Source organism: Symphalangus syndactylus, chromosome 9 (assembly GCF_028878055.3).
Source record: "Symphalangus syndactylus isolate Jambi chromosome 9, NHGRI_mSymSyn1-v2.1_pri, whole genome shotgun sequence".
Classification (NCBI taxonomy): domain Eukaryota; kingdom Metazoa; phylum Chordata; class Mammalia; order Primates; family Hylobatidae; genus Symphalangus; species Symphalangus syndactylus.
Window position 1 is genome coordinate 21,443,237 of NC_072431.2, and position 20,297 is coordinate 21,463,533.

Here is a 20,297-nt window from a genome sequence, read left to right on the forward strand (position 1 = left end):
TTTATTTCTGGAATTTCCCATTTAATATTTTGGGACTGCAGGTAACTGAAACGGCGTGCAAAAAGAGACTGGATAAGGGAGGAGTACTGTAAATCCTTATTTATCTCGATTGCAAATGAGATAATTTCCTTATTATATAGAATGGATAGCACCAATCATAGAGTATTGTGAAGATTAAATTGAGTATGTAAAGTGCTTAGCACAGTGCCTGGCATATAGCAAGCACTCAAGGGATAATGATTTATTAGATTGATTTAAAAAATAATATCCAGAGTGTGTTCACTTATTTAGCCTAATTTCCTATAATTTACTCATCTACAACACTAAACAATAATTGATAATCATATAGTGAAGCTGAACCATCAAGGATTAAATTTTTTGTGTTGCCAGTAAGTCACAAATGAATTAAATAATCATACCCTAAGGTTGATAAGAATAGTCTGTTGTTCAATCATTCTGAATCAAACAGAATCTGTTTTGTCTTTTTAAAAAAACGTTTTTTACCCACTACAGCATTATTTCATTCCTATAGAAAATGCCTCAACCTGTAAATGATTAGTAATTTAACTTACTAAAAAATATTTTAAAATACAGTTTGCATGGGAAGATGTCATTGGTAAATTAGAAAAGAATATTTGGAACTTAGAACACTAATAGAAGTGTTTAGGAAAGAGGCAAATGGTATATATGTAAAAATAGAATTGTTTCCTGAAAAGTTAAGGAGTTTTCACTTTATAAAACCTTGCCATAAGCATCATTAGTTACTTGAGATTGGCAGAGATAAGAGCACAAATATGAAGAATGATTTGATTTTCACATCATTTTAATGACAAGATAAATTCCACCAACTTGGCTTTCTATATAAAAAGACACTTTAAAATAAATGAAACATATTTGCAAGCAAACACACGCACACACACGGAGGGAATTATTTGTTTTGAATTGCTGACTTAGTGTAAGTAACTTGATCAACTAACAGAACCAAACTAATTCTATAAACCTTAGAGTATTTTTTATAAGCCAGTGGTTAGGGAATGTTGGGATTTAAAAGAGGATCTTATGCATGTTTATGTTCCTAATGCCTTCAATCATTTTAAGTCCTTGAATAAATTTCGCTGAATAATATTTGTTTTACGTCTGTAATGGCCCATTTGTTTATAGAGTTAGGTGTCCTTTAAAATGGCAGGTTAGGTTTAAGTAAGGACAAATAAATGTTTTAATAATTTAAAGATTGTTTCTTATTACATCATATTTTTATGCATTTGTGTTACATTAATAAAATCCATTATCATATATCTTCATGGTACGGAAAAATTACCAAATCTACATCTGGTGATCCTAGTCAAACTTCCCCACATAAAATGAACAAAGAAGGGAGAAAGAGCAATGGTACAGTCTAAAACATTGATGAACATGACAGGTTACAAGGTATAGACACAAAAGGCTTTGGGTATACCTGGAAAACCTTGATGTTCCATTATCATGTGGCTCTGTAGTTAACAGCAGGCAAAGCAAGTTACCTCGACCAGGTCATCAGGACTGGCTATTTTTCCAACATCACTTTGAGGCCAAGTTCTGTTGCATTTTACATTTGCTTTTTGAATTCCTTTTTTTCTGAAGAACATATCAGGAAGCTCAAGTTCTTTGTGCCTGTGGATTATCTGGGGCAGCACATAAATGCACAATGTGGTTGATTCTCTTGTTCTTTGGGAGCCCTCTCCCAGGTTTGGGGGCACCTCATTTCAAGCAAGAGAGTGCAAGCTTCAATAGCAGTGGCTCTTAAATATGGTGTCACAAGGGGTTTGTAACCAATAATAGAGTACCAAAATTTTGGAATACTTTTTTGAATATGAATTAGATTGGCTTCAAAGTTACCCTTAATGTCACTCCAATCTGCTGCATTAAGATACTCTGCTTGAATAGGAGAAAAGGGGGCAGAGTACTGGAAATTGTTTACTAATGTTTGGCAAAAGCCTGGAAGTGTCTCACTATCATCTCAGTATTTGTTTACCCCCAAAATCCATATGTTGAAACCTAATCCCCAATGTGATCATATTAAGAGATGGCGCCTTTGGGAGGTGATTCAGTTGTGAAGTCTTCATGAATGGGATTAGTGCTTTTATAAAAGGGGCCCAAGGGAGCTTGTTCACTGCCCCTTCCACCAGATGAGGATGCAGTAAGGTGCATCAATGAAACAGAGAGTGAGCCCTCCTCAGACACTGAATCTGCTGGCGCCTTGATCTTGAACTTCCCAGTCTCCAGAACTTTGAGCAATAAATTCTGTTGTTTCTAAACAACACAGTCCAAGCAGTCTGGGCAGACTAAGACAATCTTACACATATGAACACATTCCAAGTCCTGTGTGTTGCAATGGAAAAGAGACAAAAAAGTTGCTTTATGCAGGCAATGATGTACTTCAAAATGCAAGGACAAATAAGCTCTGCATAATTTCTGCTTTGGTGAGAACCCATTAATCAAGGGCCAGAATGGTCTTACGGCATTGGCCAAAATGCCTTTGCCAAAGAAACCATACTATTGTGGGCCTGACCCGCCCACATCATTCTATTATTTTACTCTGGAAATGCAAATATGTGGCAACTCTCAAACTAAAGGGCCATTGTTATATAGAAGGTATTTGGTTGCTTCTAAAAAAGAAGTGGCTAAAAGGTTTCCTTGAATGTTCCCTTCCCAGACGTGTGGCAGTGCTATCAAAGGTGAATTTAAGAAAGAAAAGAAGGATTATTCTTTTTGAACATCTTCTTTTTAATAAGAGTGTCCACCTATGGCCACACCAGGGTTTGTGGTGAATACTTAATTCCTTGGTAAATTCAGCAGTTGGGAACTGAAGGTGTACTGTATACAATATTTTGATCATGGTTTTGCCTTTGAGTTGAAAAATGAATTTGAAAAAAACTGACTGTGAAATGGCCTGAATTTAATTCCTTGGATTGCTTTAGAAAAACATTTAAAGAAAGGATTCCAGTTTATTGGTGCATGGAAGTGAGTTTGTGTCAATTTTTCTGATGGTTTTGATTGAACTGATTATTTAGTCTGTAATTGACTAGCCCTCTAAATCAATCAAAGCCAGGTAGTAATAGTGAACTAAATTTAAATCCTTAAACAAACTGTGGATGTTCAACAATCTTTAAGTGCACTTTATTTTTTAAGGTAATATGAAACAAGTTGAGAATGCAATAAAATCTAGGAAGTAAAAAGAAAAAAAAACCACAACTATTGCAGGTGTTTATGTATTACATTGAATTTGCAAATGGAAATCTATCCTAAGAAAATGTGTCAGAATTTAGAATATCATAGACCAGGGATCAGACAACTTTCTGTAATGATCCAGATAGTAAATGTTTTAGGTTTTGCCGGCCATATGGCTTTTGTTGCAAGTACATAACTTTGTATAGTGTCAAAGCATCCATAGACTATGGAAACATGTGCGTGGATGTGTTCTAATAAAACTTCATACATGGACACCAAAATTTAAATTTCATGTGATTTTCACGTCATGAAGTATTCTTTTGTTAACTTGAAAATGTAAAAATTGTTTGAAGCTCATCAATTGTTCAAACAGGTCAAACCAGAACAGGCAATGAGCTGAATTTGGCCCATGCGCCACAGTTTGCTGACCCTTGCCTTAGATGGATGAAGCATGGGCTGAAAGAGTAAGCTGTGAACTTTAAAACATATCAGGAATGTCAGTTATTCAATCAATCTTCATTAAAGAGTGGCTGTGAATGCAAAGTCACCTATGTATTTACTTGACAAAAATAATTTACCCTGAATTTAACAATAAGAAAACAACTAGACCCATCAAGATTGTGGATCATTCTGCAAGACTGGCCTGGACTCTTCAGAACTGTCGATGTTATAAAAGCCTAAAGAAAAATAGAATAAAAGCACAGGGAAACTATTCAAGATTAAAAAAAAAAAAAAAAAAAGACTTGGAAACTAAAAGCAGTATATGATCTTTGTTTGAATCCTATATTAAAACAAAAACAACTATAAGAGGACATAATTTGGGTATTTAGAGAAATTTGAATATAAACTATCAGGTATTATTGTATTAATATTACATTTTTTTCGAGACAAAATTTCACTCTTCTTGCCCAGGCTGGAGTGCAGTGGTGCAATCTCGGCTCACTGCAACCTCTGCCTCCCGGCTTCAAGCGATTCTCCTGCCTCAGCCTCCCAAGTACCTGGGATTACAGCTACCATGCCTGGCTAATTTTTGTATTTTTAGTAGAGACGGGGTTTCACCATGTTGGCCAGGCTGATCTTGAACTCCTGACCTTAGATGATCCACACGCCTCGGCCTCCCAAAGTGCTGGGATTACAGGCGTAAGCCACCACGCCCAGCCAATGTTACATTTCTTGAGTATGAAGATGGTATTGTAGACTTGGAGAAGAATGCCCATGTTCTCAGTTAATACATGCCGAAGTATTTGCAGATGAAGTATCATACTCTACAATTTAATTTCAAATGATTTAATCATACAAAAAAGTGTGTGTGTATACAGAGAGATGAAGTAAATACGGTGAAATATTAACAATAAATGAACCTGAGGGATGAGTACCAAGTATCTTTGTTCTACTCTCAACTTTTACATAGGTCTGAATTTTTTCAAAATGAAAATTGAAAAAAGAATATGTAGAAAAAAATATAGTGGTAAATTTAGTTGGTTCAATTTATATTTAAAATATAAGAATTATATGACATTTGAAAAGTTAGTTTTTCTTTAAAATTCTAAAAAATTTCAACTTCTTTTGGAAGCTAAAGCAAATTGACTTGTAAGAAAGACCTGGATCATTTCATTGATATTTTCATCTAGTTTGTTTCTAGGAATTACAGAATGGGTCAAACCTAGTCTGGATGAACCAAACACAACAAAATCATCAAACTCAGGTTTCCGGAAGCCCTAAATTTAGGTTGTTCTGTTGTATGAGATGCATATTTGTTCAGTGACCAGAAATCTAATAAATATTTTTCTTTCTGTAATTAAAACCGCTTTACTTTTTCTGGTAGTCAGATCCAGATGATTTTATATACTGTTTTGCTCACTAGATTTTCTTAAATGTAGAGAAACTTCATCAGAAACTAAATGACATCATCATTTAATTTAGACAAAAGTCATAACCACTCTATTCAAGGACACAAAAGGCACTTTCAGAAGAAAAACTGTAAACCTTTGGAGACAGATACTATGTGTTAGTTGCCTTTATATACCTAATGCCAAATATAGTGCCTCACATAGGTAGCCATTTAATAAATGTTTGCTGAATGGCTGAATAAATGAATAAATAAGCAGAGGGAGTGCCCTACTTGAAAATAGGTTAGATTTGTATTTGATGTAAGGAGAAGATTCAAGATGACTTAGGCACTGGACTGGGCCACTGAAAGAAGTCATGGATTCTTATTTATTTATTGGTTGAAATTTACAATAATAGAATAAACATATCTTGAATATATTTCTAGAGAAAACTTAGCACTTAAATGTTCAGATTCTTTTCTACATGTATGATGATGAAGACAGTTCCTTAATTTCAAGAATTCTGTCTGTTAACATTCAGTCAGGTTGGAATGGATCTGAAAACCATGACATATGAAGGGCAGTTGAGGAAACAGTGGTCGGGAGATGATGAGTAACTGGCCTCGATCATCTTCAGGGTTGCCATGAGAATGAGGGAGTAAAGAAAATCTGGGCTGCTCCATAAGACAGAACTAGGACCAGTGAGCAAAATTAAATGCAGGATAGCAGGGTACTAGGCAGATTTTAGCAACCTAAGAAAGAACTTTCTAACAAAGAGATATGCCCAACAGTGGAACAGTTTGCCTTAACAGACAATGAACCACTATCACTGGAAGTGTGTAGGCAGAGTTGGTGTGATCATTTTCTAAGGGTAATTGGGGAGGTAGTGCCTACATGGGGTGGGAGATTGAGGCTATTTTTCCTCTTCCAACCTGAAAAGGCATTGTTCAACAGACCTGAAAGTCATTCTACAAATTTAGTGTTAATACTAAACAGATAATTAACAAATACTTTCAATACTGCACAGTCTTCCATGAGCATGTAACAAGTAGGTAGAACATCATTGTCAGTTTGTTCTTTGAATGTTTTACCAGTAGATGTAGACTTGACATTAGTTACTACCCAAAGAAAATTTAGGTTGTGTCAGTATGTAAAATAATACCATATCCCAACAGAGGTCTAGAATGCCCTTAGAAATTTCAAAGATTCTAGGATTTGTTCTTTCTCTACATCCTGGGCCACTATACTTGTGTACTCTGTTATTGCAAACTTAGCTTATTTTCTCCAGCTGCCCCCTAACTAGACAATTATCTCTAATCTCTTTCCCCTATAATCCTCTTGAACATTGCAACTAGATGTCTGGCTAAAACCGCTTTTGAACAAATTACTACCTATTAAGAACCCTAGAATAATTTATCCATTTAGAAATATGTATGGAAAGGATTAGAAGGGGCATAAAAATACAAATAGTTATTAAAGTGGTAGAATTACAGATAAGCATCATCTAAATGATCTTGGTGTGGTACTAATGAGAAACAAAATCAGGTGCAAAACAGCCTGTACAAAGTGTCCTTATTACCTAGCATTTTACATACAAAAGCTCCAAGTTAACTTTTTAAAAGACCTTTCATTAAGTCCTCCCAATTTACTTTTTCTTCTATTACCCCTGCAATGAAGTTTCATGAATATTCCACTAACTTTCCACTCTCTGCAAGTCCTTTTTCTTCCTCCTTGTACCCACTGCTGCTTCTCTCATTGCGCCTCTATTGCTACATTTGCTCTCTTCCTCAGCTCTGCAACAAATACTTCATGTCATTTGTGTGTTCACTTGTTCCTAATGCAGAAGAGCCTTCTGAGGGCACGGCTTTGTCTGTTTGTTCAACATTGCATCTTCTGGATCTAGAATAGTGCCTTGCAGATAAAAAGTGTTTCTGAACTATCTGTTAAATGAATGATTGTCATTCCTGTGACTACATGAACCCACAACATTCTTTACCTTTTAGAAATTTGATATACATTATCTATTGTGATTTTATATTGCATTGTACCTTTTTCTAGTTGTGTCCATGTTTTAGTGTCAAAATAAAGGGATAGATGTCACCATGTCACCTAATTTAATCCTTTAATTCAGTAAATTTTTATTGAATACCTACTGTGTCAGGCACTTAAGTAGGTGTTACCATATAAATTTAAAACTGCATTTAACAGGAGTCAGTAAAGGCCAGATGAAATATTTCTTTGTCAATTTCTTTTACACATATAAATATACCTGAAATCTATAAATAATAGTCAAATTTTCTATACTTTTCTACTTTCTATCAAACTCATTCAAAATAAATATTTAAAATAAATTAAGACATACAAGGTATCCTGAAATCCAACATCAAATCATTAATGATAAGTAGAAATAAAAAATCTAGTATAAATGTTTATTGGTTTAGGGGAACGACATTTAATCATTTGCTGTTCCAAGATCTTTATAGTGACCAGAAAGATTCTGAAAACTGAAGGCTTTATGTCTAGTCTCTAGTTTAGGTAATGTTAAGCCGCTTAAGCAATATGAATATGTTTGGAAGCTGCTACATGCTATACTTTTTCAGAACCAGATGCAACAATTTGGTAAAGAACATAGTAGAAGAGATCACTAATTTTCCTTTTCCCCCAATAATCTGTGTTTATTATGCCAATTTTAATTACCATGCAATCTAATGGATTTAAGGCTTATATTTTCCACATCACTAGACATCACAAACATGAAAGCATTTTATACTGTCATTATACATCGATGTTTGTACTCGGTTATACATATATACAGAAATTATTCACACATCTTAACCTTGCTATTTCCTCCTTTCAAACCAACATAATTTTACCATGAAAGCAGCTTTTTAATAAATGGTATAAGAAATACAGCAAGGCACACTTTTTTAAAAAACTTTTTTCTCATTACCACCTCAAGAAGCATAAAAAATGAAAATGTTGTACATAATTCAATAGTAGAATGTCACCAGTTTGTAATATACAACACCGTATGGTTGTTTCTTGAAATGCTGCATAGATTATTTTTTAAATGAAATAAATAAAATGGCGCTTTTAATAGTTGCTTAATTTTGAAAGAAGGACCAGTGTTTCTTCTCTATGCTGCAATCAATTCAAATGTTGGCTTTTTAGGTAAAACTCTTTCAATAAACACAGTCATCATACCATTAAAAAAAAATCCAGATTGAAACATGAAATTGGTCAAGTACTGGTGGGGGGTCATTCTAGACAGGAGAATTTAATGGACCACCAGTTGGTGAACTGCAGAACTTTAAAGAGTGGAAGGGAGGGGAGGAGGCAAAGAGAAAAGTCTAGCTGGAGAGAGAGGGTTGGTAGAGGTAGCTTGGGACAGGAATCCATGGGAGAACAAGCAGCTTTGCTGAACTTCAAAGACGATCACCTAAAGAGAACCAGCGCACACATTCAGATCACAAGGCTCGTGTGGAGAAAACACATTTGGAAGGAAGATTCATCTTGGGAGAAGTCAATGTAATAAACGGCAGTGACAAACGTGATGGAACCAGAGACCAGCCCAGGGCGGGAGGATGAGGCCACCCCTGAGTTGCAGCCAGGCGCATCTACAAGAAACAAAAAAGTGACAAGAAAAGGTTTCAGAAATGTATTTTTCATTAGCAAAACCAAGCCCTTTGAGGAACCATTGAAGGCTGCAATTGTGGGACTACTTGCTAATGTTCTGAAATAAAAAGATACATAAAATATAAATAGTTTTAATAGCCCAAGCTTCACATTACTGACAAAAAAAGTCTCAGTGTAGATGTGAAAAATACACTGATTTTTTAAAAAAAGATGTGGTTTCAAAGAAAACAAGAAAAATCATCAAGTTTGACCTTTTCTCTGGATCTCATCCACTCTTTTGCCTGTGAACTCAGTTTGGAACATCAAAGTAGCTTCAAACCAATATGAAAACGTGATGCCGCTGATGCCAAGTGATGCCGCAAAGTATTTACAATGTACAATGATTCCACACACTAGGAACTGATAGGCTGTCGGGCTTAACCCTTGCTGCAGTGATTTTATGTATGATATCGAACAATTCCACTATTGTATAGTGGTGAAATATTCATAACATTGTGATTATCCTAAGTGTGCCAGCCTATAAAAAGATACAACTGGGGCTTCTAGCTCAAATAGTAATGCATTTCATTTAAGGTACATACAGCATTGTGGAAACGAGACGGATTCAATTATATTTGTACATCTCATGGCTATGATATAAATTTGTTCCAAACTCGATCCATTCTGCCTATTTCTAAATGGCTAAAAGCAACTGGTCAAACATGAGGAACACCTAAATACCAAGTATAGGCAATGCAGGATGCAATTATTGTAAGTCCCCTAACCAGCTCTCAAAGAAAGCAGGCTTTTGCTTGTCTGGGCTTAAACTGAGTTCTGATGTCTCATATCAGGTTGCTTTACTGTCCTTCAAGAACGAATATTCTCTTTGTCTTGCTCTCTGTTTTTCTACAATCTTTCAACTTAAAAGCCAGAAAAACCTTAACAAAAAGTGGTTTGGCGGGAGCCATGGGGAGTTGGAGAAAGAAGAAAAATTAGATAAAGAACAAGGGGAGACAGACAGAAACAGATGGCACGAAATTTGGTATAGTAAAATAATGCAGTAACACAAGAAAGCCCGGTACATTGTTCAAATGCTGAGGACATGACTCATTTGAAATCTGGCCACAGAATAGGGATGCCTTAGGTGAGGCAAATCTGGTCTTACTAAATGCTGGCATTTAAATTCTCTCTGGATAATCAATTCTTTCAACTTGGCCCACTTGGAAATGGGCAGGCCAAATTGGCTGAGGCACAGATCTGGGGTGTGAGTGTGTGTGCGTGTGTGTGTGTGTGTGTGAGAGATAGGTGATAGGTGATGCCTAATAACATCCTTGTTATTTAGCATAGCAGGGCTAGGTATTCAGAAGTGCCAGATAATTTAAAGACACTTCACATCCAGCAAAACATTGGTTTATTAAAGTGATTTTAAAGGTAAGTTTGATAAGATTATACCTGTATTGTCGAGTGAAAAATTCATACACAATCACCAAAGGTAGTTTCGTAAACCTGGTTGACCAGCTTTGGAAAATATTAAGCACCTAATGTCAATCCAATTAACAGAATGAGAATTGTGCTGTGTACATGAGAAATGTATGCTCTCACAGCTTTCTCAGTTTGTAAAATCTGAGCAGCAGCATTTAAAACTCTCTCTGTGTGTACTTGAGCATGCACAAATACAAGTAATTGCCTAAAATCTAAAATCTACTGGCCACCAACTATCACATTTACAGACCAATAAAGTAGAAAAGGCAATAAAGCTAAAAAGTTCTAAAGGAAATACATGCACTGTAAGTAAATACAGCTCCTCACCCCACCCCCCAAAACACTACACTCATACACATACACATAGTAAAACAAAACCCCAAATCACTAGAGCAGACCAAAAGGAAAAGAAAAAGCACACACTGGCCGCATATGATGAGTTAAATTTTTATACCACGGGATTTATCCAGCCTGAAGTTTAGGGTTAAACCATTCATCAAAGATCAGAGGCTTATGATGAGGATTATGAAGAAATAACTGTCAGAATACAGCAAAAAGATTAGCGCAAAGTACATCTCTTAGGCAGGTCCTAGGAGGCACTCCAGACATACATTATGTGCTTCCTCTAAATTAGGCAGAAAGATCTGGATCTATCCAGATACCTTTCCTTTGATGTGATTTGCTGTAACTGACCTCTCTATTTTTATAGAAACGTGACACATAAATGAAAATAGTGAAAAGCACAGCAGTATGCCTGGAAATCAGTGCAAATGCATACTGTTAGATCATGTTAAAACTTCTCAAGCAGTTTCAGTGGGTTTTTCATTAGAACACGGTAAATAAAAAACCTTTGAAAATCTGAAAAACATTTTTGTTACTGTTGCAGACTCTATCTGCGATTCTAAGTTATATCTCTTTTGGTGGCACTACAATCATTTCATCATCTGAAAACTTAGTTCTGGAAAAAAAAAACCAAGCAAATGGAATTTGGTGAATTTTACTGTCCTCATAAAAAGAGCATCCCAACTGATGGTTTTCAAATGACTTTAAAAAGCACAGCTTTTTCTTTTTCTGAACTTGTAGAAAGAACAATGACAACAATTAAGCTCTTGTAGACATGAAACCTCATATTTATCAAACAATTTTACTATGTATTCTTGACATTAAATACAGAAGGCAGGTCAACATTTTGAGATTAAATAACTTGTCCTGGTTGACAGTATTTTAACAATATGTGACTATTTATACCCAGTTATCCAGTGCTAACGTCTGGCAAAAATTTCAGGCATCCAGATGTTTTGTCCACATGATACTGAAAAAAATCCTGAATAGGACCAGTAAATATGGCTATTTAAATGGCTCTAGGCCTATAACAAGTCACTTGGGGGCGATGTGAGTTCTGCAGAAGTAAAATCTGGCTGTTTCTCCCTTTGCCCGAGATAAGGCCAGGCATCACCAGGGCTTAACAAAAAATACTGCTGACTGGCAGACGGGCTGGCTGCTAGTTTGACACTGTCCCTGCTTGTAAAATGTGAGGGTTACACAGATCCACCAGCACATTTACTTCCTCCAAGTCTAAAGATGGAGCTGCTCATCATTTACATTTCATTTCAATTCTACGTCTGTGTAAGAGAGAGAAGAAATTCCCAGAGGATCAAAAAAGGGAGAGTGCATCGCAAAGGCTTCTCCAGTGCCAGAGCTTCTGGAGCTCCAGATCTCAGCATGACTGGTGACTTGAGGGTCACAGTCACATGATGTCATGCTCAGAGTGGTGTTGCTTTCAAGCCTTTATCCCCTTTCAGAAAACAAAATCAGCCAGGCTCTACCAGCCCTTCTGCGGAGGTTGGCAGAGCCAGCAGTACAATCGGTTCTAATAGAACTTGTTTTGAAGCAGCTTATGGAATTGCAGTTACTCTCCCTTAATGGTCAGTTTTACTGCATACTGATGGAGAATGTGATTATAGGGTGGACATGTTTCACAGAAAATACATTTCTCTCTCTCCTATTTTTGTTCTCACTTGCAGCCAATTGTAAATAGAGTCTGAAACACAGAAAATTAGTTGAGCTATATTAGTAAGTGGGATGCCTTTCTTCAATTTTGCATATTGAGTTTATTTTTAGGGTATAGATGGTATAGATGCCCCCCTTAGTCCCCATTTCTAGCAGCTCTACACAGAATCACACATTTTAATAAGCTTAGGGCACAGGTGTTGCAGGAAAAAAATAATGATGTTTGCCATTCATCTTTCAAATTAAATAATGTGTTTTTAAATAGTAACTTTTTTCATAATACATTAAGGGAACAACATTTATCTGTCACATTTTAAAAGATGTATTTGTAATAAATGTAAATTACTTTTAGAAAATCAGTAATTAGGCTCATCAAAAAATAAACAATCTGCCACAAAAAAGATAATCTTTAGCATAGTTAAGTATAATAACTGTTATTTGAATAAGTTAACAAATTAGGGTAGATTGCTTCTGTAATTCATTTCCTATAGCACGAGTTTAGGTGATGGCATTAAGCTTCTGGAGTTGGGGGGGAGGTGGCATTAGGCATCTCATACTTGGGTGAAATATGACTCTCACATTTGAAAGCTCAAATTTTCTTTAAACTTGATTGAGAAAGTATATTCATCACTGGGGCTTAGAAATGGGAAATAACAGAATCTTTGTGTCACTTTTAGAGACACATCATCATCTTGGAATTATCGATCAATAGCTGTCTTATTAAATATGAAGAGTGGAATGACTTTCTTAAAAAATTTGATGGAAATCAGCCTGTCACCTTCAGGCAAAATTCAAAAATTCTGTTTTTATCAAAACGCCATTAACTTGTCATGTATTCTCTCTGCATTTGCTTTCTGAGCCTGTTCTCAATCTGTATGTGGATAAATAAGAGCCTCTTCTTTAACACCAACTTTCCCCTCCTGTTTGAATCCTTAGACATAGCCATGATTAGGAGTTGTGACAGCACAGTCTTCTACTGGGGAAGCAAATGTGACGATAGTTACATTAGACAGAAGCATAAAAGGAAGGGCCAAATCAGGAGATGCAGCCTTTAGCCTAATCATTGTTCATCTGCAGGCACTGAAGAGAACGGACAGCTCTCTGTGCAGGAAACTGAAGTGGAGAGCATTGTTACTGTGCATGCATTTTGATGATGGAGTATAATTGCGATTTGGATAACCTTTTTATTCTCCCTCAATGGAAGAATTTGAGGCCTTAAATTGTTCAACTACTTCCTCAAATTTTGTATTCTTGTCAGAATGATGTAATAAAGATAATGTCACTAAGAATGTCAATTTTCCCTGTTTTTTTTTCTTTTGCTTCACAGTTACTTTCGTTGTTGGGAGCATTTCTTCTACCTAAATGTCTTATTCAGATAACTGTCTGCCGTAATTGGTCATTCTGACTAGCCTTTTCTCCTACCATGGTTTTGCTGACCTGAACTCAATATTTTAAATACATATATGGCATGAGGACTATACGTACCTTTCAGTGAGATGATTTTCATGCTTGGGGAGGGGGTACATTCTACCTATGCATATTTCTATGTCGTTCTTCATGAAGGTTCAGAAGATTTTCTTCACAGGTTGAAGTTTTGGGGCTGGGATGCAATGCAGCCTTGTCTGTTGGCTGATTTGCCTTCAAGGAGAGGTCTTGAACTTTAGATTTGGCTGAAGCAGCATTATATTCTTCTGGCATTCCAGATTCATCTGGTTTTCCGGAACTTTCCTTTTCACTGTCAAGCTTTGAAGGAGTAAACTCTAAGTTTTCTGAACAGCCATTGGAAGTTTGGGGCAAACCATTCACTTCCTTTCCATCCTCAGCTCTTTCCTGAGAGGAAGGACTTGAAAGAGCCACTGTATCTGCATCATCAGCTAAAAGAGAACTATCACTGAACTCAGAAGAACATGCTGTTGCTTGTAGTGGCATTGCAGCTTCGCTGGGAACTGCAGATTCATTTGGAGGAACACTAGAGAAACAAGGCTCCTCTCCATCAGAGTCACCCTCAACACAGGCCTCAAAGAAGCATTCAATATCTTCCTTGTCATCTAAGCCTGAGTCGGTGGTGTCTAGCGGCAATGGAGTGCTGCTTTTCTCTTCTATGTAATTGGTGACCTCCCCACAATCACTGTCATGAGATGAGAGAGATAAATACGAATAAAAGTCCCCTTTTCTCAGCTGGATGGGCCGGTGAGAATGCTCCAACACTTTCTCCTTGATTTGAGTTAATGAAGTAGGAGCAGCCACCTCGTTTTCAGGTTGAGATTTACTTTTTAGGGCTGTCGAAGCCATGTCAATGATTTCCTTAACAAAGTTGTGTACTGAACAATCTTCGGCATCTTTTTGATGGAAAACATCTGGCTCACAGTTGCAACAGGAAATGTTGCTGATAGAAGCATTTTCCTCTGTTCCGTTTTGTTCAAGTGCTAGACAACAACCAGCAGATTTCCCAGCCATACTCGGTGCATCATCAGATGATTTCAGCGCATCGGAGTCTTGTCTGTTGTTAAACCTGGCTTCTAAAGCCAGTTCTGAGAACGACTTCTCAGTGGGAGTAGAGGCAGTGCTTTGATTTTCAAAATGGTGGTGATTTGGACACTTCTTTGGAAGATGTCTAACATCTTGGGAAACAAATTCCTTGCCAGCAGTATTTGAACCATCTAAACTATCCATAAGTGCTTTACACTTACAATGCTCACTCTCTGAAATCTCTTTCCCATTTGAACCAAGATTTTCTGATACCTTTGAAGTCCCATTCAGTTTGTCCTTTTGCCTTTCTGGAATACCTTCAATGTTGCCATTTTCCATGTCAGCCACATATGGATCTTTATTAACTTCGAAAATAGTTTTCTTATTTTCACCCTTTGTTCCTAACTCACGGGTATGAGATGAATTCCTACCATTTCCATTATTTTCAGAGACACGTTTTACAGAGCCATTTAGAAGGGTCTCAATATTCAGAGTATCAGAGGGATTGGTCATCTCACTGCTACTTACATCTTTACTGCCCTTCATCTCATCACTGACATTGCACCTTTTCTTATCTCTTGTCAAAGACAATTTTGGCCTAATCCAGGTCTGTAATTCATTCTTTATGTAGTCTAGCCCTGACATCAAGTTGCAGTCTTCATAAATTTCATCATCTGTTGCAATACTGGAGTCGTCATCCTCATCTTTGATGCACAGTTCTTCTTCAGTCAAGGTAAGGGTAGAGCTGGAGAGCAGGTCGCTGTCATCTTCATCATCAGTGCAAGCAGAGGTGCAAGAGACATTAACAATCATGCTGACATTGACATCGCTTTCATCAGCCACTGAACGAGTCAGACGCTTCCTGAACGATGCATTCGATTCCGGGATCTTGTTCTTGTGTAACACAATATCCTCTGAGCAAAGAGAGAGCTCGTCACTACTGCTAAGTTCTGTTAGAGATGCCGCTGAGTCTTCATTGATAGAAGATGCTATGTCCAATGACATCTGGCCAGTAAAAGACATCTTTTGGGAACTGCTTTGAAGAGTGATATCAGAAACACTTCGCTTTATCTTTTGCTCTGAGGGGCTCTGGATATTCTCCAAACGATTCAGGAGATCTAATGTTCTTTTACTTAGTTCACCAACTGAGCCACTGCTCACGCTTATATCCCCAGAGCTGTGACAGCTAAAAAGATCTTCATTGCTTTTATAGGACGTCAACCAACTTTCTAAAGAAGTGCTTCGCTGGAGGCTGTCACTGCCATTTTTAAAGATGCCCAATCCAAATAAATCACCCCCTGGAGAAAGGGACTCAATAGATGAACTATGAGATAAAAGGGAGAGCTGTTTGGTATTCTGCATGCCAGTGAATGTCTTTTCTATATTGCCACTTTTATATGAAATGCGATCCATTTCATGAGATGCACTTGCCAAAATCCTTTCATGGGGAGGTACATCTGGTTGTAACTCTGTAGTCTGATGTTTAGATTTGCATGATTTTTTATCAAAATAAAAACCACGAAGCAGGGGATCCTCCACATGTGCTTTTTCGCTTTGTGACTGTTTCATTATCATTGGTAATTTGAGTTTTGAGCCTTGGAGGTATGAGTAATCATAAAATGTAAACACATCATGTTTTCCTTGTAATTCTTCTCCCAAACAATCAGGGGTATGTTTGGTAACACTGTTTAAATCTCCAACTTTTCCATTTACACAACCCACTGGTGAAATGGACGACTGAGAGCTATTTGGAAGCTTAATGCATTCCCCCTCATCTTTAAATTTTTGCTTTAACACATTAACTGCATCTCCCATTTGTGGGTCCAGATGTTCAGTTTCAAGGTTACTTGGGGACCCATCCACTGCATTGAGCAAGCACATTTCAGAGTTGGTAGTGGTTTCTGTGTCTCCTTCACTGACAATTCCACTCTCACTGCCTGAATTCTGGCTCATGTCTCCTCCATGACATGCGCAGGGCTTTACCAAATTGGAACCGCCTAGAAGATCTGGCAAAGATTTGGTAGATGAAAATGAAGAGTCTTTACTGAGACTCTTAGTTAAAACATTAGGCTGTGTCATGCCAGTGACCTTTGGATTGTTTTTCAGAAATGGCATGTGGTTGTCCTCATAGAGTTCAACATTGTGGAGGCTGTACACCTGGTAAATGTGTGGACTAGAGGGGGCAGTAATATTTGAGGCATACTGAGATCCCCCATGGTTATCACCCTCCTCGTCATAACCAGGGTCCTCATTACTTGTCTCTCCAAGCTTCAAGGAAGAGATAACAGGTTGGGGTTCTTGATCAAGGTCATTTGATTCCTCATTCAAACTAATTAACTTGTTACTTATGTCCATTTCATCCCATTCCAGGGCATCCTCACTCATCCCATTTAGGTCCATCAAGCCAGGATCAATCACATTCAAAGTCTCCTGTGTGAGAAAGAAAAAAAAAAAGGAGAAGAATTAGGGAACACCAACATGAAAATTTCATCCATTGAAAATCTCTCAGAAGACTCAGGAAAGAAAACTGCCCCAAGCATGGACTTGAAAGATAGCCTAATTATCAACTCTATTCCTCTCTGAAATAACACCCAAAAATTACCTAAAGAGGCTTTTCTATCAATAGTAATTTGTTACTGAAGGCAATAACATAGACTAAAATGTAAGATTATTATTGTCAAATTGTAATTTATGGAATTAGCCATTTCCTATTGATTCATCTACATTTTGAATCTTGGACAGAGTGAAAACTATCAGGTGAATGAAGGTAAAAAGAGTACAGCCTATGACATCTCCTAAGGTACATTCACACTGATACTATTTTAGTTCTGGAGTCCATAGTAGAATACTATCTGCAGCCACACATGGCAAACTCCTTCTTGCCTCTATTCCTGGGTTCTCCATTTTAAGCAGCTTTTGCCTGGGGACTTAAAATAGAGTTGTAGCCACCATGTAGAGCATTTCATGGGCCAGAGGCACATGACTGCATACCCCTTCCTCTGTGTTCCTATTCAGGGATCGGTCTTTTCAGATCGTGGCCCCGCTCCCAATCAGACGTAAGATTAGCAACACTTGACTGTTTTCCTTACCTGTATCTTCCTAGACCCTGAATGCTCCAGGGCAATTTCTTAGTCAAAGTTCTCTCAGCCCCTTTCTTTTCCAGTCTCTCTCTGTGACAGAGACTTCACTTTGGTCCTTGTTAACTTGGCTCACTACTGTTAGTCCTTCCCCCATTTCTTATAGACAGGAACCTCTCACTCCAGCCCACACCAGCACCAGAATAATTATTTGAAGACTTTCCTGACCACCCCAGGATGAAGTAGCCCAGATTCCCTTATGCTGCTCTCTGCCTGCCCACTTGGGACTCCTGATGTTTCCTTGGACTTCTTGGCTCTGCCTCTGTTTAGATAGAGCTTGACATATTTTGGGACACAGTAGCTGGCTAGGCTCCTGGACTCTGTTCAAATTCCTTCACTGTCCTTACTTGCTCTCCAGCTGTCTGAATTCATGCTAGAGTCAAGAAAGATTTTATATACATAGATACATATATATACACACACATATATATGTATATATGTATATATACATATGTATATATGTATACATACATATGTATATGCATATATGTGTGTATATATATACACACACATATATATGTGTATATATATACATATACACACACATATATATGTGTATATATATACATATACACACATATATATATATACACACACACATATATATATGTGTATATATGGTGCAGGCCTTGATGAGCTCACCTACAGACAGAAACACAAACAGAACTTCGAAGTTCAGCTTATGCTTATGCAGGGTAGCCAAGCAGATGAGTATGGCACTAGAACTTGCAGACTGGTTGAAGGGCTGACTTTGCTGCTTACCATATGCTTGACCTTGGGCAAGTTGCTTAATAACCTTTCTGAGCAACAGTCTCATTGCCTGTAAAATGGGGATAGCACTATCAATTTTTCAAGATCATTCTGAGTATTAAATAAGCTAGTGCTTGCGAAGTGCTGAGGAGGCAGGCAGTATGAGGTGGCCATATAGAAATATATACAGATATATTTCTTTTTTTGACACAGTCTTGCTCTGTCGCTCAGGCTGGAGTGCAGTAGTGTAATCACGGCTCACTGCAGTCTCAACATCCCAGGCTCAAACAATCCTTCCACCTTAGCCTCCTAAGTAGCTGGGACTACAGGTGTGTGCCACCACACCTGGCTAATTTTTATTTTTTGTAGAGACCGGGTGTCACTATGTTGCCCAGGCTGGTCTTGAACTCCTGGATTCAAGTGATTCTCCCACTTTGGCCTCCCAAAGTGCTGGGATTACAGGTGTGAGCCACCACATCCAGCCAGTAGCTATAATTCTTAATACATGCAGAATCACTCTAGTGCTCTAGTGTGGTCTTGGGTCAATTCATAAAGGGTTTCCTCTGCCTGCTTCATTCTCTTCTTCACACCATACCTTCCAATTTGCTATTAAAACCACAAGGGATTCACGACATGGTAGAAAGAGAGAGGTATCACACAGCATAACAGGCTAGCGTATTTGTATTAATGTCAGAATTATTTTAACTGTCTGGTTGAAAAACAGCCCATGATGCTTTTATTCCTCAGTAGTGGGGAAAAAGCTTCACCTGCAGCACATTAGCAAAACTTTCCTAAGAAGCCCTCAATCCTTCCTGAAACTAATAGTTAAAGGGTACCACACAAACACATTAAGTATAAAATATCCATTAGCACTTTAGTATACTGGGTATGTAAGAGATTGTCTGTATAGCCTACTTAAGTTTAAGAGTCCAGTTACAAGGTAAACATTAATTAAGGGAAATTTTTAAATTTTCTAAGAGAAATCTTTCCCACTGCCAATGTTACAGCAGTTAATCTAGTATCCAGCAATCATCACAGTGGCTTAGGTATGGAGTACATTCACTGTGATGAATTTTTATTAGAATTTCTGTTTATTCTTTGCTTGCTGATAAAGGAAGTACTAATGGCCAGTTAGTATGGCTAATGAATGTTAAAATCTTCAGCTGTAGGAACAATCAATCAGTCTAATCAAATAGTGTATTAATTTCAAATACTATCTTGGCTGACATTGTACTCTGAGAGTGCTAATAAATAATTGAATTAGTCTTTCAAAGGAGCTCTTTTTGTAACTCTCTGGTTGACTTTAACATTTAGCAGCATAGATTTTCCACAAGGACCCCAAACCTAGGGGCTCACATGGAGAAGCGGGAATTGTGCCATCTGGATGGGCTGGGAGCTAAGCCCAAGTGGCACCTGCAACTCAGACTCATCTTCCATGACACAGTTGTTTTCTGACCAAATGCTGCCTTTATAGCTTTACAAATTCCAGCCTAAGAAACTCTAAAACTTATAGCAGCACCTAAAGGAAAAAATTCCTTTGCTCAATAAAATATAGTTGGCCCTCCATACCTATGGGTTCCAAATTCATGAATTCAACAAACTGCAGATCAAATATATTTGTAAAAAAAAATTTCACAGTTACAAAAAAAAAAACTTAAATTTTCCCTGTGTCAACTGATGTATAGGCATTGTATGAACTACTGTAAGTAATCTAGAGATGATTTAAAGTAAAGAGAGAGGATGACCGTAGGTTATATGCAAATAATAAACCATTTTATATCAGGGACTTGGGCATCTG

The 20,297-nt window shown here is 37.4% G+C and overlaps 1 protein-coding gene across 3 annotated transcripts in view; it reads right to left on the minus strand.

The window, feature by feature from the left end:
* Nucleotides 1–1,214: 1,214 nt before the first annotated feature.
* The window catches only part of AKAP6 (A-kinase anchoring protein 6), a 627,789-nt gene continuing 608,706 nt past the window's right edge, over nucleotides 1,215–20,297 (minus strand). For 2 of the 3 annotated variants that reach the window (XM_055291569.2, XM_055291568.2), the window contains exons 14-15: nucleotides 13,629–17,042; nucleotides 1,215–8,653 (exon numbers count right to left, since the gene is read on the minus strand). In XM_055291569.2, coding sequence (XP_055147544.1) covers nucleotides 13,671–17,042 — 3,372 coding nt within the window. In that variant the 3' untranslated portion in view covers nucleotides 1,215–8,653; nucleotides 13,629–13,670. Of the gene's footprint in view, nucleotides 8,654–11,240; nucleotides 17,043–20,297 lie in introns of those variants that run through there. The other variant, XM_063645887.1, reaches the window with a different exon arrangement.